This window comes from Bacidia gigantensis (assembly GCF_019456465.1).
Source record: "Bacidia gigantensis strain McMullin 20006 chromosome Unknown scaffold_268, whole genome shotgun sequence".
In the NCBI taxonomy this organism is placed as follows: Eukaryota; Fungi; Ascomycota; class Lecanoromycetes; order Lecanorales; family Ramalinaceae; genus Bacidia; species Bacidia gigantensis.
In genome coordinates, this window is record NW_025408614.1 from 1,271,248 (window position 1) to 1,293,158 (window position 21,911).

General features: G+C 49.7%; 10 protein-coding genes across 10 annotated transcripts; 5 read left to right on the forward strand and 5 right to left on the reverse strand.

Moving 5' to 3' along the window:
* Positions 1-36: 36 nt before the first annotated feature.
* On the reverse strand, positions 37-567 carry KY384_009111 (uncharacterized protein; the record flags this gene model as incomplete). Its single annotated transcript, XM_044817597.1, has 2 exons — positions 37-366; positions 418-567. The coding sequence occupies 2 exons, from the start codon at positions 565-567 to the stop codon at positions 37-39; spliced, it is 480 nt and encodes a 159-aa protein (XP_044664750.1).
* Positions 568-3,576: 3,009 nt separating this feature from the next.
* KY384_009112 (uncharacterized protein) lies at positions 3,577-4,854 on the forward strand (the record flags this gene model as incomplete). Its single annotated transcript, XM_044817598.1, has 3 exons — positions 3,577-3,935; positions 4,009-4,372; positions 4,423-4,854. 3 exons carry the CDS (start codon positions 3,577-3,579, stop codon positions 4,852-4,854), a joined length of 1,155 nt encoding a protein of 384 aa, XP_044664751.1.
* A 1,033-nt stretch (positions 4,855-5,887) lies between these two features.
* Positions 5,888-7,717, forward strand: KY384_009113 (uncharacterized protein; the record flags this gene model as incomplete). Its single annotated transcript, XM_044817599.1, has 1 exon — positions 5,888-7,717. The coding sequence occupies one exon, from the start codon at positions 5,888-5,890 to the stop codon at positions 7,715-7,717; it is 1,830 nt and encodes a 609-aa protein (XP_044664752.1).
* A 207-nt stretch (positions 7,718-7,924) lies between these two features.
* Positions 7,925-9,662, reverse strand: KY384_009114 (uncharacterized protein; the record flags this gene model as incomplete). Its single annotated transcript, XM_044817600.1, is given in 2 exon segments — positions 7,925-8,706; positions 8,726-9,662. The coding sequence occupies 2 exon segments, from the start codon at positions 9,660-9,662 to the stop codon at positions 7,925-7,927; spliced, it is 1,719 nt and encodes a 572-aa protein (XP_044664753.1).
* A 36-nt stretch (positions 9,663-9,698) lies between these two features.
* PCB4 (putative proteasome subunit beta type-4) lies at positions 9,699-10,702 on the forward strand (the record flags this gene model as incomplete). The annotated part of the gene is made up of 4 exons (XM_044817601.1): positions 9,699-9,806; positions 10,130-10,374; positions 10,444-10,567; positions 10,625-10,702. 4 exons carry the CDS (start codon positions 9,699-9,701, stop codon positions 10,700-10,702), a joined length of 555 nt encoding a protein of 184 aa, XP_044664754.1.
* Positions 10,703-11,046: 344 nt separating this feature from the next.
* Positions 11,047-12,708, forward strand: KY384_009116 (uncharacterized protein; the record flags this gene model as incomplete). Its single annotated transcript, XM_044817602.1, has 1 exon — positions 11,047-12,708. One exon carries the CDS (start codon positions 11,047-11,049, stop codon positions 12,706-12,708), a length of 1,662 nt encoding a protein of 553 aa, XP_044664755.1.
* A 151-nt stretch (positions 12,709-12,859) lies between these two features.
* KY384_009117 (uncharacterized protein) lies at positions 12,860-16,308 on the reverse strand (the record flags this gene model as incomplete). The annotated part of the gene is made up of 2 exons (XM_044817603.1): positions 12,860-15,294; positions 16,119-16,308. The coding sequence occupies 2 exons, from the start codon at positions 16,306-16,308 to the stop codon at positions 12,860-12,862; spliced, it is 2,625 nt and encodes an 874-aa protein (XP_044664756.1).
* Positions 16,309-16,337: 29 nt separating this feature from the next.
* On the forward strand, positions 16,338-18,518 carry KY384_009118 (uncharacterized protein; the record flags this gene model as incomplete). Its single annotated transcript, XM_044817604.1, has 2 exons — positions 16,338-17,023; positions 17,285-18,518. 2 exons carry the CDS (start codon positions 16,338-16,340, stop codon positions 18,516-18,518), a joined length of 1,920 nt encoding a protein of 639 aa, XP_044664757.1.
* A 285-nt stretch (positions 18,519-18,803) lies between these two features.
* Positions 18,804-20,150, reverse strand: KY384_009119 (uncharacterized protein; the record flags this gene model as incomplete). The annotated part of the gene is made up of 1 exon (XM_044817605.1): positions 18,804-20,150. One exon carries the CDS (start codon positions 20,148-20,150, stop codon positions 18,804-18,806), a length of 1,347 nt encoding a protein of 448 aa, XP_044664758.1.
* Positions 20,151-20,628: 478 nt separating this feature from the next.
* KY384_009120 (uncharacterized protein) lies at positions 20,629-21,753 on the reverse strand (the record flags this gene model as incomplete). The annotated part of the gene is made up of 2 exons (XM_044817606.1): positions 20,629-21,651; positions 21,703-21,753. 2 exons carry the CDS (start codon positions 21,751-21,753, stop codon positions 20,629-20,631), a joined length of 1,074 nt encoding a protein of 357 aa, XP_044664759.1.
* Positions 21,754-21,911: the final 158 nt, after the last annotated feature.

The following is a 21,911-nucleotide window of genomic DNA, read 5'->3' on the forward strand; positions in this document are numbered from 1 at the left end:
TGAGCTTGACGCGAAATAACCTCCTCACAGCCCCAACTATGCACCAAAAGCGTTAAAGACTTGACGAGGTAGGAGCCATACCTGCTTGGCTTCGAAGTACAATGCTCTTCTGAATTTCGCTTGAAACCATGCTTTGAGAAGCCCATCACCGAGCTGGGTAGATGTCGCTGCACGTTCCCACGCACGTTGAAGCTTTGTTGCAAGCAATTCATTTGGGCTAATGGCATCTTGTAATCCGTCGAGAAGCGCTAATGCAGATGGCGTATTGACAGGTGGTGTACGGTCCAGGAGTGCTTCTAGCTCTTGGCATCCTGCATCTTTCTTACTTGGTCGACTATCGAGAAGAAGCGCGATAGCTCTGAGACACTATATCAGTCAGAGCTAGCGTATTTACAAATACGTAATTGCAATTCCTACCTGCAAAGTGTCCCCTTGGTCACCTTTCTTAGCCTTCCTTTCACAGAAGTCTACGACTGCAATCCATTTCTTCAAGTTTACCAGCTCTCTCAGCTCACCAGTGCCATCTAGCGACCGAACTATGTCATGGTCTTCCATGAGGGTATCCATCATTAGCAGGATCTACAGTACCCACGTCGTGTCAGACTCTAGCTCCATTAGGACATATACGCGAACTTTCAATATCAAACCAAAAAAACAAAAATGCAACGGATACTTTTTCATTAATTGGTCTAGTCTAGGCTTATTGATTGCCTAGCCAAGATACTACAGCTTGTCGACTTCTACAGATGAGAAATGAAATTTGTACAGATTCTTGTCATCAAATTGCTTCGTGACATTTACCAATCCCAATATGGGCTTTCGTCACACAATCGAAATGTACGACACCAATTACCCAGCCATTCCTCCTGTCACTACTTTCGGTTCATCACTGAGAGTGATTTCCAAAACAAGGAACTTCGACGTGGCCGGGATATCCAAACAAGGGAGACACTTTGCCCAAGTCCTCTTTCAACATGGATGGAGTGCAACCTGCGAGTAGGAAGGTGCTAACTGTGAGTAGACCAAGAGGGATACTGCCCGCTGTAATGACGGCGTAACACCAAAAGTACGGGCAATTCTTGGAACATTCATAGCGACTGTTGCGAGGGTCATGCTATAGTGATGATAAGATTGTTGGTACGAAGCATCCGCCGCAAGCTGGTCCACCTGAGCGACGGTGTCATTCATTCCGCGATAAGCTATGTTTGGCGCTGCTATTCACGAGATTGACGGAGATTATTCATCACTATCCAATCAACTCCCTTTGAACAGCGTTCCATACCCATCTTTGGGTAAGCTTCCCCGATACTCTTATCAGTGAAAATATGCAATCAAGCTTGGTGCCTGACTCTTCCGTAGCACAGCGTCGGTCGGAGGCCGGGGTCTCTGATGTTTTCAGAACCAGGAGCCAATTTTTTTCTTCTTCTCAGCTCTACGCTCTGCAACCTAAGGGGGGATCATCAGCATTGACGTAGTGCAATGTAACGACGATCGCCCTTACCCAAGCCTTCTTGCAATCTCGGTATGCCCTGTGTGAAGATACAGTATCAGCAATCGCTCTTTGCGCATGGAAAAAGGCCCCACATGTCAGACCACGAAGAATACATTGCATTTGGGTTGATCATAGAGCAACCTACTGGAAGAAGTCTAGACATAGCGTCCGGTCTCCCCCATTGCGATTCATACATCTGATACTACGAGACGCTGCATCTTGACATGGATCATAGAACTTGCTTTCGTCCTTGCTATCGACGGTTTAGTCAATGCGTCCGAGGAAATGATGTAAGATGGGGAAAGGTGGAGTACCTCTCGAAAGCCGCCTTGTGGACCTTCCACGAGGCAGAGTCATCCTCCTCCTTTGCAACCATTGACTGTGTATCGGAGAGAAATCCAGCGCTGATGGCCTAGTCAGGAGCAAGTGAATAAGGTCGTGCTTAATGATTATTGCCGTAGTTGGAGCACCGTTCGAGATTCTTTGGCGGACCACCAAGGCGCTAATTTAGCGTTGGTCCAGTCGCCAACCACGCTCCCACTTAACAATTGTTATTTGTCCCCAACTTGCTGTTTCTCCTCATCAGTGCTGCTGGCCCACCCCAGCAGATGTTGATGTCCATAATGTAGAAGGCGCGGCTTGCTGCTTGATGTCTGAAGCGGCATGAATTCACGCATGACGCATTCCCCAAAGCGACTGGGCGCGTGGCAACCGGGTCTCTGCCCCCGGTCCCTCGTGGGATTCGAAATTGCATGTCGCAAGTGTCTGGCGCACCATGGTCTATAGGCTGGCTAAGGACACTACTCCGCGGCTCCATATGGACTCGGAACGCAGCCCGGGGCCGAGCAAGGATTCAAGTCGCAACTAGCGTAGCGCAAAGAGGCTCGGTTCGAGTCCACCTCCAACATCAAAGCTTACTGGTAACTGGTGGTCTCGCCTGCAGGTCCCGAGAAACCTCATTAATTATTGTTCGGAATTGAATCCCCCATGATTTTGAGCTCCGTCCGGCGTAAGCGGCTCGCCATGTCATCACACTTTCGGTGCTAGCTGAAAGTCTGATCTACCTAACCCCACCAACTTCCGAATGCCCTGATTCACGGTACCTCCATATCGGGTAATCGAATCCAGCGGGATAAGACTCGGGTGACAATACCCAAGCTCGGCGGGTGAAAGACGAAGAGCATCAGCAGTCTCCATACATGAGGTCAGGGTGGTTTTCGTGCGTTGAAAATCGAGCCAGAAACGGGCTGCTTGCTTCGCCCAAGCCGTGAAATGAGATGGCGGCATTGCATTAAGCGCTAGCGCGCCTAGATGCAGGGAGGATTTAGGGAAATTTCAAGACTCGTAGCGCCCGTTTCAAGACCATATTCGTAGGTCATTGGCAGGCATTTGAGGGGGTTCCAACTGCAACGCGCCATACCCGAGACGGGAAATCGATTCCAGCAATTCTTTAGCCTCTATCAGGATGGCCATGCGCCACTCGACCGAGTCTTCCATGATCATGATGATCGAACAACCTGGCCCCCGTGGCCCTAGGCTGGGAGGGCCCCATGTGCCTTGACATAACAAGACTTTGAATTCTGCCCGGTGAAGCATACCATCACGCTGTAGGCTCTATTTGACCTCAAGCAGTAATTCTAGACGAGTCCGTGAGACAAATTAACCTGGCAAGGTGCATATTGCTGCCGGACCAGGAGAGGGATCGCGATTCTGATCTTGGCTCGAGGAATATATATATCCTACCAAAGCGCTTGATCTGTCTCGCAAGGACTGACGATGAAATATTGAACTGACTTTGCGGGAATCGGAGTATTTAAAGATAAGGGTACTGACCCAGATAAGTCAGTGTCGCACAGCAGAGCCTTATCGTGATCATTTTATACACTTATTAGTCCAGGACGCTCCCTGATTCTAGCCCACTTCCTGTTTCGGCACCCCTGTCTCCTTTTTACATTCACACTTTGGCTTCTCGACACTCCTGCTAATTTCATTTGATCCCTGCCACGTGTACGCCTAGTCTACGTTTATATTGTTGTACTGCAAACAAAATCTTAAGACATTTACTTTCTATAGTCCTATTCATCATGGCAAGCATAGCTATCACAGAGACTATTTCAACTGCAGAGGTTACCTCACCTGATTTTGCAGATATCAAACGCAAGTTCGATATGACGCTTGAAAAGACCATGGTCAGCCAATCTGTAGGAATGTTCGACCCCCAGAAGCACATCGACTTCAAGCCACCATCTAAGTGCTACACCATGAACGACATCAAATTGCGCGACTCGCCCCTGTCGGGCTTTGCTGTGTCCGAACCATTCCAGCTTTTTACGCCCGAGGCTGTGAAGCGCATGCGAGCAGAGATATTCAGCCCAGAAGTCATGGAAAACTTTTCGTATGCGAGCAATCTCGCCGAGTGTCAGCTTAGGGGCTATGCTGCTAGGTGAGTTCTTACCCAAAGAAACCACCCGTCGATTCAGCAGACCAGCCGGTATCGGAAGCTGATACCTCACAAGCGCCGCTCCTTTCATCTATGACACGTGGAAACATCCAGATACGCTTGCAATCATATCGAAGATCGCCGGCATTGAACTGGTGCCAGAAATGGACTTTGAGATTGCCCACATCAATCTCTCGAGCAAGAGTGAGGCCCAAAAAGCTGAGGAACTTGCCACCGTTCGTGAGCGCCAACTGACCGAGGAAGATGAGGGCATTGCTGGCTGTCCCTGGGAGGATGACAAGCCGATCGTAGGCTGGCACACGGACTCGTATCCTTTTGTGTGTGTTACCATGCTAAGCGACTGCACGGATATGGTCGGCGGCGAGACTGCTCTACGCACTGGAGATGGTGAGATGAGGAAAGTCCGCGGGCCTGACCAAGTAAGCTGTTCTATTACACTCCAGTGTAGTGCATACTGAGTGCAGCACAGGGATGTGCGGTAATTCTGCAAGGCCGATACATCGAGCACGCCGCTCTCCGCTGTTTCGGTCAAACTGAACGCATCACATCCGTCACGTCATTCCGGCCAAAGCATCCCTCTTATCCAGATGATTCCGTACTGACCACAGTCCGCCCTATTTCTGACTTATCCGAGTTGTATTTCCAATTTTCTGAGTATCGCCTCGAGATGCTGGAGGAGCGTCTCCGAGATCAACTAAAGATTCTCCGCGATAATCAGCGCGGCAAGAAAAAGTTCCAAACTTCTGCTATGAAGACCTTCCTTAAGGAGCAGGAACTCTTCTTGGCTCATATGAATGAGCAATTGCTCCCTGATGAGCAAGTTACGAAAGGCCACATTCACCAGGACATTGACCAGAACGAGGAGCAGTTTAAGCGACGGAAACTAAGCGAGTCGAAATGAAAAGTGACAGAAGATGCCGACGAGAAAATGAATCTCATTATTTGAAGTGACTTAGCAGGGCGTCTCTTGGGGTGGCACAACTAAATTTCAAAATGATGCATTAATACATATGCTTGGACAGGTTCACGATTGTGCCATCTCACAGCCTCATCAGCATTCACATAGACCTATTATGATTGCATTGTTACTCTTTCCTGGATGTGATAGCGGTGATGATATCTCACAGCCTAGCCAGCATTCACAAACGCTTTGGAAAAACAGGAGATCATGCAGTATGTGTGTAGACAGAGGACGTAGATAGAAGTTGATGAAAAGCATAGATAAGAGAAGATTGCCAAGAAGTGAAGAAACAAGGTCTTGCAATCTACAAAACGAAAGACATTTGATACTGAAATTTTCGTATGTGTTTGGTCGCTACTTCCATTCAGTCTTGCAGCCGTTTACCCTGATTTTGTAGCCCGGCTAGAGGGCAAAACCTCATTAAAGCTAAGTGTTTAGTAAGTGGCCAGTAACCGAAGCAAGAAACTCCCTTGGTTTGCTTTTGCACCCCTAGTGATCTGCCGAAGTAGCAAATTTGGCTAATGGAAATCAAGGTCGGGCTTCAAGCTGGACTATTTCAATTGCATTGGCAAAAGAAGCAAGGGCAAAGTTACTCGGTTTATGTGTCAATTCTGTTTGGCATAGGCTTTCAAAGCATGCAAATTCAAAAACCCCTATTTGGAATAAACGGGAATTAATCTGGATTTGGTAAGCACGTACCAAACAGACTTTAGGGAAAGTATGCGGGAGCTAACCTTAATCCATGATCGGCAACCGCGTCTTGAATTCCGAACTTCTTCCCTAAAAGTCGTGTCAATTTCGGCACCTGCAGTGTTGCTGTGGTTCAAGATCCAAGACTCCAACGAGACAGTCCTTGATAGTATTCCTTTGCGGCTGGGGAGACTCTACAAATACAAGCGAAGAATGATGAGTGTGGATTAACTTAAGCACTTTCCTGACATACCCAGGAAGTGATCAGCGTATCCCTCTTAACATGGCCGATGGTCTAGCTAAACGATCCAAGACTTCCAGCATGCAATCCTCCCAAGGAAGCAAGAGAAAGTATGAAGACACGTCAGGTGATGCAGCAATACGACGGGCTATGGAAAATGGCTTGAATGACATTCGTGAGATGATCAGCTGCCGAATCTGTGTACATCCAATGTTTGAACCCTACACAACAGAATGTGGACATACTTTCTGCTATGGATGCCTCATACGGTGGTTTGAACAGGACAAGAAAAGGAAATCCTGCCCTGACTGTAGAGCGAATGTCACGACACAGCCATCTCCTTCATACGCGCTTCGAGACATTACACATGTCCTTGCTTCGAGAGCAGAATTGCTGCCAGCAGGCGAGACTACGGAAGAGAACAATGAGCTGAAAACCCAGGAGAAGGAAAAGGTCGAGCTGGATCGTGCGAGCCGTCAGGGTTTGTTCTCTGGTCTTTTCTCACGTCGTATGCCAGTGGTCAGCATCCCTGATCATTCAGACGGGGTTCTTCGATGTCCTCATTGTACGTGGGAGGTGGAGGGAGGGACTTGCAGTTACTGTGGTTGGAGCGACGGCGTGGAAACAACAGGAGGCACTTCGGACGACGGTGACAATAGTGAGAATGACTGGATGAACCGTGCACATCATCACCTGATAGATCTTGGTGATCGAGATGTGATCAATCTGGAGGAGGAACGCGATCTCATTGGGGATGGACATGACCTTCAATACGATGGACACACCAATTACGATTCTTTTCTGGACAGTACTGAAGAAGAGGACGATGACGATACTCTGGGCGGGTTTGTCGTAAATGACAACGATGATCGTACTGGAGACGTGACAGAATCTCATCACTCATCTACTGGAGGTAGCAGTTCTGGCTCTAGTGGTGGAGAGGAGGTCGAGACTTCGGAACCAGATTCAACAGAATCGGATGAACCGCAGAGACATATTCGTCGAGGTAGCTTGCCAGTCAGGGGTGCAAATCCTCACTTACGGTGGGCGGAACATCTCCCCGCACGCCCCTTCCAACGCTACGAGAGCTCGATGGATAGTGATCGGTCATCAATGGAAAGATCGTCCGGTCCTTCTCATCGAGTTCCTGGCTTAGGAGAAGACTCCTCAGATAGTGATCCTAGTGAAGGATCAATACAGAACCCAAGATTTCGACGTGGTCCTCGACCTCGATCACGCCGGGTAGTAGATATTTCTGATGACGAACATGATGAACGGGAAAATAGTAACGTCTCTCCAACAAGCCGACAAGCATATCAACAAAACCGGATCTGGAGCTCCCGAGGGAGACAGAACAACACTCTCACCTCAACTCGTTCCCCAATCTTTGTTGACTCAAGCCCAAGCAGACCTGAGAGCAATGACATCTCTCAGAAACGACGCGAACAGTCAATTCCAGGTGCTTATCCACCGTCATTTTCGCATTCGGAGGCCTCTCAAAATGGAGCTTATAATTCCGGCCCCCGAGATCTGGCGGATCTGGCCTTTGAGACATCTTCATTACATGCGTTGCTTTCCCAAAGTTCTGGGAATGACGGCAGCTCTCGGCCAGGAGACACGCGCTCAGATAGTCTTCAGGGTTTACAGCAAAGAGCACGACCGCTTTTCCCCCCAAGGCCGCCCCAGCGCGCTCACACTACATCTTTTCTACCTGGTGGACGTCACAACACAAATGACAGTAATAATGTCAACGCTCCGGAAAACGTACGGCGACAAGGATCTACAAGTGCATCAGGATCAATTGTGCCGAGAGTTATGAGTCAAATCCAAGGACCGAGCAGGAAGCGTCAAAGGGCAGAGCCTGTGATATAGGAAACACGATGGGAATTCTCTAGCACAACCCTAAAGGGCTTGCGTTGCGCGCGAGCAGCATTTTATGATACCAATTTCTGTTATGGCTTATGGATATATGCTAATAGGTTCACGTCACCGGGCTGTAAGGGAAAGCGTGCCCTGACGTTGCGGGCAAGAATAGTAACGACTTGCATATAGTTGATGTACATCAATTCACGGTGGCTTTCAAGCCATGTCTGTCATGTCTGTCATGTCTAAAGTATTTCCGCTCTTTTCGTGGGTATCTTCTTCGGTTGCCTTCGCTGTCTTTCCCTTCTTGATCCACTTCCTGGAAACCTCCCACATGACAGCACCATTCTTTCCTTCAGCTCTTCGCCATCGCCCTAGTCTATGCTCCTTTCCCACAGCAGCAACAATAGACAACCCTTCCTTTCCCCTTTCTCCTTGCTCGAATATTTCAACATCATTCACAACGCCTTTGATCATCGAACCAGACTCTACATCATCGGTCTCAACGCGGCCTAGCGCCCCCAGAGGCTCCAGAGCTCGCTTGCCCTTCCCAACTTTCCACACTCTGATCCACCCGTCCCAGCTACCACTAACGATCAAATCACTCAACGGCAGCGCTTTGAGCGCTGTAATCCACCTTGGCTGACACTCTGGCAATTTGAAATTTGGTCCCAGATGGAGCTCTGCCGACGCCTCGTTGTATCTCATCGGCTCCTCCAGTCCATGAGCTAGAGGGAGGACAAAGACCGGCTTCTTCTTCTGCAGACTCCACAAGCATAGCGAGCCGTTGTCGGAACCTGTGACGAAGGTCTCATTATCAACAATGGCAATGCAATCAATCGATCCTTCAGCAAACGTCTTGACCTCCTCACTTCTGTTGCCAGCTCCATCCACGCCTTTACTCGGGGCCTTCTTCCCCCCCCCCCCCTCCACGAAACACCAATTGCGTCTCTTCCACCACTTTCCACACTCTCGCAGTCCGATCCCTGGCTCCCACACTAACGCACCGTTCCATACCCGCATAGGTTGCCCCAACTCCTACGATCTCGTCCTGATGTCCAAACAGTGTCTCCACGTACGCCCTTTCATCCGCTGCCCACACTTTGACCGTCCGGTCTCTACTCGCGGAAAACAGTTGGTTCGTACCCTGTCGGAATATGAGGGATGTGATGGAGTCACGGTGATGGGAGAAGGATTTAAGGGGCTCAAGGGAGGAGTTGTATAGGGTCAATTTGTGGTCGAGGGAGCCGGTGGCAATGTATTTCCCTGTGGAGGAGGCGGCGACAGCGAGTATGGAGGCGGTGCGGTGGGGCGTGTTTTTATCGGTCTTTCTCGAAGGACTTATGTGCGCGATGTGTGTTGGTCGGCGACGGCTGGGTTTCAGGGGCTTCTTTGGGCTTTTATTTGGATTCCTTTGGAATGAAGGGGGAGGAAGCTGCCACTTTGTGATACAACCGTCCTTGGAGACGGTGTAGGCGTACGGAGGACAGACGGCGATGCCGGTCACTGAGGCGGTTTTCATGCGGAAGTCCACTTTGTTTGCGCGTGGGAAGTCAAAGTCGGAGGCAATATGCTTGTACAGGCGTCCTTTTGTCTCTGCGACATCTTCTTGGAGTCGTTCGGCGATAAGATCGCGGTCTACGTCCTCCGCATTGAAGCCCACATCTTCTTGAACGTCCCCTTTTATCTTCTCGAGGTATTGCTCGGCAAGACGGAGACGGCGTTCAGCTGCTGTCTCGTCTTCGGAGGACGATCCTTCCTCCCCTTCATCTATTGCGTCTGCCTTTGAATCCTCCACCTCGTCTTCACTTCCCGAAATAGATTTATCTCTTTCTTGACTAGGTTTCTTCGACTTGACATTGGTCGCCCTAGATTTTTTGGAACTTTCTAGTTGACTTACTTGTTCGCGCTTACGCTTCCTTTGCGACTTTGGGGTGGTGAAGAATGATGACATCCTAATGCCGAAAAGCACCCGCAATGACAACGAAAAATGACGCAGAAATTGCAGAGCAAAACCTTTTTGATATCTGTAGGGCTGAGTGCGGAGCGCCAAGACTTTGTCCGCATTTTGGGAGCTCCAGGCTGGGAAAGCTCACGCGTACGAGTAGCTTTTCTTCATCTCTATCACCTCGCCCTACCTTTACAATCTCCCTCGCAAAGATGTAAGTGAAGACTTTTGACAAGACTGTGGTCTTTTCTAAGGACTTTTCAGGGAGGTTCTACTAGGCTTCACAGGCAAAGATTACACAGTCATCGCCGCTTCGAAAGCGGCGATGAGAGGGGCAACAATACTGAAGTCCTCGGACGACAAGACTAGAGAGATGAATAAGCATAGTCTTCTGGCATATTCAGGAGAGGCAGGGGATACAAGTGCGCCCATCTCTTCTATGATCGGCCATCCGACTGATTTTTGCAGTCCAGTTTGCAGAATATGTCTCGGCCAATTGCCAGTTGTATTCGATGCGTAACAATACCGACCTACGTCCCGCAGCTGTTGCAAGCTTTATCAGAGGAGAGTTGGCAAGGAGCTTGAGGTCAAGAAATCCGTATACCGTCAATGTCTTACTTGGAGGGATGGATCCTATCACACATGAACCACATTTATACTGGCTGGACTATCTAGCGTCATGTGCACCAGTTCCTTATGCCGCTCATGGATATGCGCAGTACGTCTTCGAAGTCGCATGATTGGTCAAGATTGCAAGAAGAATGTTAAAGGCTAATACTGAGCGAAGATACTACTGTTTGTCTATCCTGGACAAGCACCACAATCCGAACATCGATTTCGAGCAAGGCATGAAGATTCTTGAGATGTGTGTGGATGAGCTCAAACGGCGTCTACCGATAGACTTCAAAGGAGTGAGTCCGCCTTACATCCAGTCTTCCGACAGCATTTTTCTGACATTTCTATACTAGATGGTGGTGAAGGTGATAGACAAGGATGGCATTAGAAAGGTTGAATTGGATGATAGCAAGCGGATCTATACAGCTTGAAATGAAGCGTTTTGAGCAGACGAAACAATTTGGGCTTGGCGAGTGGTCAGTCTCGTGCATGCTCCTCTGTGTATATGACTTGCTCCCGCGTGCATGTTGCCTCTATTTAAATGAGATGAGCACAATCTTTGAATGACCATGGTTTGTATGTGCTAGGATTTTGCAGCATCTCCGGAGTGCGACACAGTATGATAGATACCCACAGTAGTACCAAGGAGGTCTAGCTTCCGCTGTAATAATTGTTTCCGCTCCGCCCTTGATCTTTATCTTTTCCGCTGCTTCAAATCCGGCTCAGACCTCGTTCCTCGCTCATCAAGGCTTAACCTCTTGAATCTCGTGCTGCTATGGCAAAACGCGCAGCAGAAGAGGCTCTGGAAAGCGTTGTTGGAGCAGATTCACCAGCTTCAAAAAAGACAAGGACGAACGGGCAAGCTATTCAGAGAGTCGACGCGCATCGCAAAATCAATGGCCATGCGGAAGAGGCTGATGAAAGGAACGGCAAAAACTTCTTAGCTGCAGCATATCATGAAGAGGAGGGGCTAGAAGAAACAAAAGCATCTGAGGAAGAGGACGACGCCAATGAATCAGCTTATACCTCTACCACGCGACAACAGGCGCCAACAGAAGGCTACAGCGACCTGTATCTCGACACAATAGACCGTACAGTCCTTGACTTTGACTTTGAAAAGCTTTGCTCAATCTCACTGTCAAACATAAACGTATATGCTTGCTTGGTCTGCGGGAAATACTTTCAAGGACGAGGTCCAAAATCGCATGCATACTTCCATGCTCTGGATGTCGGTCACCATGTGTATGTCAACATGTCATCGAAGAAGGTCTACGTGCTTCCAGAGGGGTACGAAGTGCAGAGTAAGAGCTTAGATGATGTCAAATTTCAAGTCGATCCACGGCTAGCAAAGCAAGAGGTCACGCAACTTGACCGTGAGATCAAGACCGCATGGGACTTGGCAGGAAAGCAGTACAGGCCTGGTTTCGTGGGCATGAACAACATCAAAGCCAATGACTATTTTAATGCTGTTATCCAGGCCCTCGCGCATATAACCCCTTTACGAAATTATTTCATGCTTGAGGATCTCTCTAATCGCTCGGCATTAGTCCAACGTTACTCGGTCCTGATCCGGAAGATTTGGAACACCAGAGCGTTCAAAAGTCATGTATCTCCTCATGAGCTCCTTCAACAGATATCCCGCCAGTCGGACAAGCGCTTCGACCTTCTGCACCAATCTGACCCAGTCGATTTCTTGAGCTGGTTTCTCAACAATATGCACCTCGCTCTGGGGGGCAGTAAGACGAAGCCGGGTACTAGTATACTCCAGCGAATATTTCAGGGGAAATTGAAAGTCGAATCGCAACAAATTACACCACGAGCAGATGCTGGGGACCGCCTACGCTTTGAAGACGCAGACATCAACCAATCTGTAATCCACTACATGATGCTGACCCTGGACCTACCAGCCGCACCTTTGTTTCAAGATGAGCTAGATAAGAATATAATACCCCAAGTCCCACTTACCAACATACTCTCCAAGTACGATGGCATAAAACCGCAAGAACAGATGAACCAACGAAAACGCTACCGACTACTACATCCCTTACCACCCTATCTATTATTCCACATCAAACGATTTTCGAAGAACAAATTTGTGTCGGAGCGGAATCCGACCATCGTCACCTTTTCAACCCGCAGTCTAGACATGTCGCCATACGTGGAGCCCAATCTAAAATTACATCCGCTAGGCGAACCAATATGGTACGATCTTGTAGCGAACGTGACTCATGAGGCTGTGCGAACAAGAGACGATAGTGTAGAAGGCGAGGCAGAGAGGAATATCTGGAAGTGCCAGGTCCGCGATCGAGCGAAGGAGGAGTGGTCAGAAATCCAGGATTTATTCGTTGAGAAAGCGGCAGCTGAGACGCTTTTTACGAAGGAGAGCTACCTGATGGTCTGGGAGAAGAGGAGGGAAAAGGGAAAGACTAAGTCATGAGGCTCGCTAGAGCTTGTTCACTGGCGACTTGATTGTAACATTGACATTCGCAAATGATACCCTACTTTTACGTGCAGCAGATCAATAAGATCCCAAAGCTCCTCAGCACCTGATTTATCCCTAAATTCCAACTTCGTACGCACCAGAATGCCTATGACATTAGCATATCTTGCTCCCTACGCTTCACAACCTCCTCACCACCTTCTTTCACACCCATCTGCTCCATCTCTCCTAACAAAAAGTCAATAATGAAACTCTCACTCCACAACTCCTCGATCCTCTTGTAGTGCCGCTCCGTGTACACTTTCAAGGCCTCTACCACCTCCTTCCCTCCCTTCCGTCTCCCCAACATAGCTAGCCTCTGGGCGCTATACTTTCTTACAACCACATTCAAGACTCTCTGTGCCACCGGCGCCGTGCGGGCATTAGTATTCCAATCCCGCACCCTCATCAACAAACTCAACAACTGCTCATCCGCCAGACTCCCAACGACCTCATCTACTGCCAGGACACCCGAGATCGAACCAGGCTCCGAAGGCGTTGTATCAACAACTTTCTTGAACATCCCCAGCAGCCTTGCAGGGTGGTTCAGCTGCAGAGCTAACACGATACCCTCTCTCCACCGCCCATCGTGCTCACAATTCCGTAGTTCCTGATCCTGCTCCACGCGCTCGACTTCGGCTTTGCTTCGCTCGGCTGCGGTCTCTTTCGTCGTGTCTTTCCAGAGTGTGATCACGCCATCGCCACCGGCGGAGACGAGGGTGCGTGTCGCGGAGTTAAAAGCTAGGGCCCAGATACGGTCGGTGTGGTTGTCGAGAGTGGCGACGCAGTCGCCTGTGGTGGAAGACCATATTTTGACGAGGCCGTCGGAGCCAGCGGAGGCGATTGTAGATTGTTGTTGATGCTGCTGAGGTCTTTGGGAGGCTGAGTCATCATTGCTTGGAAAGCGAAGCGGAGGTGGTAGCCAGAGCACTTTTAGAACGCTATTTGTGTGGCCCTCAAAAGTGCGGATGCAGCTGTAGTCGTGCAGGCTCCAGATCTTGAGGGTTTTATCCCCACTGCCGGTGAGGATAAGGCCGCGGCTGTTGCTTGCTGGAGCGCCGCTTTCATTAGAAATGGAGTTGATGTCTTTGGGCGCGAAGGTTGCGGACCAGACGCCTCGTTTGTGGCCTCGCAGCACACCTTGAGCCCCACCCTCTTCGACTGACCATATCTTGGCAGTCCGATCTTGAGAGGCGGTTACAAATAAGTGAGAGGTAGGTGAGAGAGCCAAGGCATTGATGTCTTTGTCGTGAGCTTTGCGTGTGTAGCGAGCCTTTGGGGTCAAAGAACTGGCTGTGGGAATAGTCCAGCACTTGATTGTGCGGTCTTGTGATCCTGTGAGTAAGAACGCTGGTGGTGAGGAGGATGTGCTGGCATTCTGAGGTAGGGCGATCGCACCAATGGACTCAGCATGGCCGGTAAATATGGCATGAAGCTTATATTCACCAGCGGCATGATCGATACTCCAGAGTCGGGCAGTGTTGTCTTTAGCACCAGTAGCCAGCCAGTGACCAGAGCTATCAGCTGCAAGGCAGATGATAATTTCGCTATGGCCCTGAAGTGAAGCGATATCGGCCCCAAAATACTCAAACCCGAGGTTCAGGCCTGTTATTGGGTTGGAAGTTCCAAGAGACACAATGCGAAGATCCTCAGTATTCGTCGCGAGAGCAAGAAGTGAGCGGTCAGGTGTCAAGTATGCAAGATCGATGATCTCGTCGTGTGTTCCAGAAATACGACGAAGGATAGGAAGTGAGTGTATGCTTTTGCTTGATGATTTTCTTGGGGTTATTTGCGATGTTGATTGTAAAACAAGCGACAGGCTCACATGAACGGTGAGAATGAATTGCGAACGTACGTTATAGATAGCTTGTGTAATAGGATTGGATCCTTGAGGAGATGAATGCTCTTGAGCTAGTTCAGAACCTGTAGATACATCCCAAAGGCGTAACTGCCCGCTATCTCCACCAGTGAAAAAGGAATCCCCACCTTGAATGATACCAACAGACTCAATTGTTTCGAGAATTGGCACAACTCTCTTGGACGCCCAGGAGGAAGCATCCCAAATGATGGCGGTTTTGTCACGACTGGCAGAAATCAGGATGTTACTTTCAGCGGAGAAATGCAGGCCTCTAATAACAGATACGTGAGAGTCAAGAGTAGCAATAGATTTTCGTTTCGCGGGACTCCAGATACGAATCTTACCGTCTTCGCCACCTGAGGCCAGCCGCAGATTCAGCGTGCTATTCTGACTTTTGTCGTCTTGCTCCTGGTCAATCTTTGACCCTTTCTTTCTATGACTTACTGGATTTCTGACAGTGTCTGAGCCATTCGCCTGGAAAAAGGACAGTGCCGAAATCAGGCCTGTGTGACCGTGGAATGTATGAGTCGCAAAACCGCCTCGAAGGTCCCAGACTTTGATAGTGCCATCTGCTGCACCCGTCGCAAAGAGGGTACTCGTATCCTCAAAAGCTGTAGTCACTACTGGGGTGTTATGCGGCTTGTTTGTTCGTAGAAGAGAGACATTCACGGAATCCAGCTCATTGACTGAGCGGGATAGAGAGTAAATTCTCAATGCTAAAGATCGAGAACAGGCTACGAGAAAGAGGGCGGAGGGTGCCACTATCTTCCTATCAGCCTAGAGACTTCACGATCCACCATTATCCCCTACGCGATATTGTAGTCAGCGGCTCGCCATCCTGTGGAATATTTTAGCCCGGATTTGTGACTTCAAGCAAGATGCTCCTACTCCATCGACGCGGGCTAGGAAACGCCCGGAATTGAGATCGGTCAAAATCACGTCTTCGCCCAAGCAGGTGGCTAAGAGATTGCCGCTCTCATCTAATGATACATCCCCACCAGTGTAGATTGGCTGTATAATTTGCTGAGGTTCATAGGTAGTGATCAATCTTGGTCGTGTAGCCATACTTATCCATGCAAGCTTTCGATCGTCTCTGGCCTAGCGGATGTATTGTTCATTCTTGGCTGAATCCTGACGGTGAAGCTCAACATATCGAAACATCACATGACTTGCAAAAATAACAATGAAAATTGGACCGGCGCGGGTGGCTTGCAGTAGCGTGCTCGCTCCACGTGGCTATCATATACCCGGCGCCAGATGCTTTTTAGTGTGCATTCAGTATATCATGGATGATGGGTACAGATCAACAGACATCTACAACTACCGACGCCCATGCTTTGGGCTTGCAACTCGAGGTGCATTCTTGCGTGGACTCAGCCATTGTGCCTGAAGATCTCACCTTTATCTCAGCTGATATGGAGAAGCCTAAGCCTAGATGACGCGTATAGCCGGCCACCAACTTGCTCTTTCCAGTCTCATCCATTCGGAGAGCAAGCACGGCGCTGCTAACCTAATTCGATCATGGCTCTAGACCTGTAGAAGCCCATACATTTCCTCACGATGGGCCGCCAAGCATATCTGACGAAGTTGGCGCTGGTAAGCTTCAACTTCTTTTTTCTTGGATTTCTGTCCATCTTTTTCGATCTGGAATATCCCATTGGGATATAGACATAATATCCATCACCCAATATCTTCAACATGTTGAACAAATAATGTTCCTTACTTGTCCATGCAGGGAAGGTCACCATTTCAGTCTGTAGAGCCGGGTCAGTCAAACGAAACGAGCGGTGACGAGCAGACTCGCCAGCGGGTGACAAATGACAGTGGCTCAACAGATCAGAAGCAAAAGTTTGACAAGTCAGGTCGTCCAATCAACCCAGAGACTGAGGTTCTGAAGCGCAGGCTCAGGCATGCCCAGAATGATGTCCTCGCAGTTGTAGGCCTATGCCATAGGATCGAAGACGGCAAAGTTTTGGCAACGAAAAAATCTCTCGATGAAGAGCAATTAGCCTCCATTGATTCGGAAAATCATTTAGGAGCTGACCTCGATAATCTTTCTTATGCTGCTCTCTATCTGCTTCAACCATGGACCTTGGGGCTCAGACAGCGTCTACAAGTGAAGACCTCGATAGAATTTGTTGTTAACAAGTATACTAACTCCTCTCAGGCTTTCTTTCCCACTTATGGTCTTCCGCTAACGCGAATCATTGCCTCCGACTGGACAACACTCAGGCCCATATCTTTCCTTACTGCGGGTGCCGTTTTAAGCTGTGTCTCGTCTCTCTACCCATGGCTCGAATACCACTACTTTTACAGCCCGATGATTGATGTGGTCGACAAATTCGTTGAATTACTTCCCGATCGTTTGCAAGGTGGTCAGTATCCGTTTGATACCAGCAATGTTATTTACACCGTGTAAGTCATCCCTAGACAGGAAAGGCTGCTTGTAAATGTAATAATTTATAGGATCGACGGAGCAGCCCTTGTATTGCGGGCACCGCTAGAGGCGTATGTCACCCTTCAAAGGCTTCAAATTGCTCCAGCTTGGCCGCTGATGCCGGGGCCTGGGCCTTACATTACTTTGCTTTGCCAAATGCTCCAACTCCAGTGCAGTTTCCGACCCTTTCAAGTTGGGGCCCCCTTACAAACGCTCATAATACACATCATCATCAACAGGATCCGCCCGGTCATGTGGGAGAAGTTGGAGGAGTACTTCATAGCGGCTCTTCCCAGACCTACGAATCCGGAGCGTTATTCTATGTTAGGTTACAGTTATGGACCCGTAAGTACATTGATTCCGACCTCAGTATGGAGCCATCGCTTGATTCCATGGACAAATCATGGTGCTTTAGATGTGCTGGCTCAAGACCTACAAAGCATCGGAAGAGGCTGGCAGACTTTTTACGATCGCTGTGTAGACGCCCATGCAAACGTCTCGAGCTGGCTTTTTCGCCCTGGCAAAGCTGAGTTCCCCACAGCACCGCAGTGCTCACGCAGTCCAAGCCCAAGTACCCCACGTGATCTGCCAGATGACCTACGAGAGGCAATGGAATTCACAGAGGCCTCGCCGGACGGTGTCGTCATCATTCCTCAACCGTCGGGAGATACTCCGCCTGTCATTCTCGAAATGCCCCCCAATCTGCAGGACCTATGGATACCAACATCCGAGAACCAACAGCAGGAGAACCCTATCAATCAACGCAGTCATCTTCAGTCTCCCTCGCCCTTATCACCTCGAATGCCATTAGGACCACATTTGCCAGAGTCATCCTCGCCATCCCGCCAAGGCATATTCACAGAACAAATATCTGAAGCCACACAAGCTTCCACGCCAAACTCTTCTTCAAGTACGAGCACCGATACTGACTTGGTTGACTCCATTGACGCTTCGGATTCTCAAAGTACCGCGTCCGGAAATAGGGGCCCGGCAATCCATGCCAGCAGTGCCCGCATCTTCGAGAACCCCGCACCTCACCGACGCGAAGGGTATCCTGTAATATACTCAAGTCAGCATCATCAACATTTCGACGCTCCGTCAGGTCCTCCACATCGTATCACGATGCTCAGTTCATTCTCAAGCTCGTTCCTAGCGAGTCAGCTTGCCACCCACTTCACCACCTTACTTCTCTTACCCCTAGAGGCGCTCTTTGTGCGAAGCGTGGCAGTCGCTTTCTATGCAAGCCCTGGCTTGCCCTGGGCGGGAACGATAGGTCGACCAATGTTATATACGCAGGGAGCGTGGTTTGGAGTTGGTCTGAGAGGCGGTGGTTGGAGAGCTGTCAGGGATTATGGTGGAAAGATGTTCCTCGTATGGGGACTGCAGGTGGGCACGTCTCTGGCATTATGGGAATTCTCATCGCATCTTGCTTGGTGGGCTGGAGTAAGATGGTATGAGTGGGGCAATCATTGAGCCTTTTTCTTTTGAAGCAAAGCGTGGGTTTTGTATGAACGTAAGATTCCCCTTTTGCAGGATTCATACCGACTTGACATTTCAGATTCAACAAATGCTTTTGGAGCTCTTCGTTCATGCAGCCGGCCCTGCTCTACCGTGATCGAAAGGGACGATTTGAACCAAAGAGCATTAGGAATTCAAAGAGACCTATCCGAGAACTTCATTCAGGATGAGATTAAATAAGCAATGAGGTGGGTTGTATTCGAGGCGATACATCTCGAATTACGAATGGACTACCGTTGTCTACCGCCGGCGATCTTTATCATATTTATCGTAGTCCCTGATTTTCTTGTCACAATCGTCATGGTCGCGTCGATCACGCCTCCGTTCCCGGCTCTTGCTTCGTTCTCGACGCGACGAACCATGTCGACTGCGCTCAACGGAACGGCTTCTTTCCCTTCTCGACGAGGAATGTCGACTGCGCTCGCCAGAGCGAGATCGATCTCTTTTTGACTCTCCGTGCCTCCGTCTCTCCTTTGACCGACTCCTGTCTCTCCGTCTGTGATCGCCATCCCTCCCGTCTTCAACAGCCAGCCGATCGCGCTTCCTCTCCTTATCCGCAGCCAAATTCCGATCTCGTCTTTCCCTCCAATCCTCCCCAGCCCCATCCCTAGGCTTGTTCGCCTCTGCTTTCTTCGCCTCAAATTCAGCTTCCGTGAGCAGCTCCCCGGTGATTTTGTCCTTGCGCGTTACAGGGCTGTATGAAATATCGTTTTTCTTGTTACCTTTAGTTGCTTTGCCCCATGCGCCGAGTTCCTCGCCGACTCCGCCAGGGACCTCTGCGGCGCCCAGGCCCAACAGCGCTGGTCTACGCTCCACTTTTCGAGGAGCGTTGGCTTTAATCTTGCCTCTACCGACACTTTGTCCTTCTGACCATCCCATACCCCTTAGCATAGCGGTTCCGTATTCGAACACTGGAACCCGAGCATAGTCATCTAATGAAGCAACCGGGGGTCTAGAGGCAACGTCGGCGCGAACTCTTGCGTCCTCAGAGAGTTCTGTAGTTTCGTAAAAGCCGTCATTCACCGGAGGTGAATCGGCGGACGGAATGACTAGAGTGGACCTTTTCTGACCTAGGAGCGCTTCCAGAGCAGCGTCATCCGCGGTTTGCTCTTTTTCTGGCTCAGGGGCATTTGTGTCATTTGTAGTCAAACCATGGCCATTCGTCATGGAAGTATCTCCATCCTGGTCATGAGCCATGATCTTCAAGCCCGCCTCCAGTGATACTTCGTCTTGCTCACTATGCCCATTTTGTACGCCGTTTGCACGATTTTGAGAGGCCTGTATTTCCGCCGGCAACAGATTCTTGCCACGTTTCCTGCGAGACTCTTCTCGCCAGTCCCTATTTTTCTGCGGCTGAATGACGAGTGGACTCTTTGCGTAGACCGGGGCAGCACTGACAGCACCCTTTGCGTCAAAAGCCGTCACTGCTACGGCCTTCTCCTCCTGATCAGAGTCATTGTCAAGGTCGTGGTCTTCAAGTGCTGATCGAGGGCGCTTGCGACCATTCAAAGGAGCTGGTGGCTGTTTTGATTTATTGGATCCGAAACTTATGGAAAAGGGTTTAGTCATGTCGTTACCATGCAGCATGTATTAGATTGATCTCATCAACAACAGGGCCTGTAGACACAATGTCTCCTAAACGCAGTAACCCATGATCAATCTTTGTGTGAGGAGTGGGGGGGTTGGAATTCTATGAGAAGACAGACTGACTCACTGGGTCAAGACAGTCATGAGAAGGGTCCCCCTCCAGATCGGATCTTCTCACGTAAATTCCATCATGGTCACGCATACATGAGAATGCCTCATGATACGCCCCAAGGAATCAGATCAGGGGGGAGGCAACGAGCAACCCTAATCCACGCGCATGTTCAGATTAAGGTATTAGTTATTTGAACTGCTGCTGGTGTTAGGTCACTTGCTCTCAAATTGATTCTTTGCTCTTCACTACTTATGCATTCCAGATGTATGCCTCACGAATTCTGATCACTAGGCAGGCCTTTGCACGCCTTTTACCCCGTGATGCAGATATGTACAATAGATCCAACGACACACCTGTCCTCAACTCCTACTGACCGCTTGCGATCCCAACAGGTCCAGGTCTTGGACTCTGGCTTGGCCCTCTCGGTGGGCCTCCTCCTTGCGCACTACCTGTCCTTTGCACCATAGGAGTAGTAGATCTGCTCGCACTCATTCCTGGCGTCATTCCGCTACCGCTACTCGCACTCCGTTGTTGGCTAGCTTGTTGACTCCGCATGTAAACAGCATATTGCTGCTGTTGATTGTAGATGTTGCCCGCTCCGTTCGGGAGCATGCCCTGCTGTTGCATCATTGGACTTGGTACTTGCATATTGCCCAAGTTGCCGCCGCTGTTACCGACCGCAGCTGCCATAGCTGATTGTTGCAGAGATTGCTGTTGAGACATCCGATAGAGTTGTTCGGTGGTCAATCGCTGGATTTCCTCCGCACTCGCACTAGGATTGCGCCGCTTGACCTGGGTCTGGATTTGGTTAACGGCTGGGGTCATGCCGCTGGAGAGAGCCTGCGGTTGGGACTGATTCAGATGGGGAGATGTGCTGGTACCTGGCAGAGACTGACCGCCGTTGACAGGACTTGAACGATCCTGAAGTGAGCTAAGTAAGGAAGGGCTATTCTGGGGAAGAGAATTGGGGTTGTGGGTGATTGGCGATCCACCTTGGACATTTTGTTGAGGATTCCGTTGTTGCCGCTGTTGCTGGAGATAGGCGGCTTGCTGCTCCTGGACACGCTGGGCTTCCTGCATCATCCTCATCTCTGAAGTCATCTGAGGCTGTCCGCGTTGACCCATCGGCATTTGCATCTGTGATTGCATGGGTGCACTTGGGACATTGTGCCCGTAATTCGGAATGGCGCCATTGACTTGTCCGTTCATCAGCCTCTGCGGTTGTGGCCCCACCCGAGAAGAAGGCTCCATTGCAGCTCCTCGAAGCTGAGGGGCCGTTGAGGGGACATTTGGATTATTGCCATTTGGCAGCGCAGACGGCGGGTTTCGATTCGACGGGACTCCATTTGACTGTTGATTTGCTGTCTGGTGTTGGGCAGCCTGCTTGGCCTGCTGTAGATATAAGCTGTCTGATCAGTGCGCAGTGTTCGATCAACTCACCTTGTGGGCTTGGTAATATTGGAAGCGAAGGATTTTATTCTGCTCTTCCATTTTGACTTGTTGTTCGTATTTTTTGCGACTCAGCTCGCGAGGTGTCCGTAATGGGGGTCTTTCCCTTGCTGGCTCATGGTTGTTCTTTCGCATTAGACCAAGCGTTGCTGCAAATGCAATTAGCATGAACACTATACACAAAATTGGCCGCAATTGAT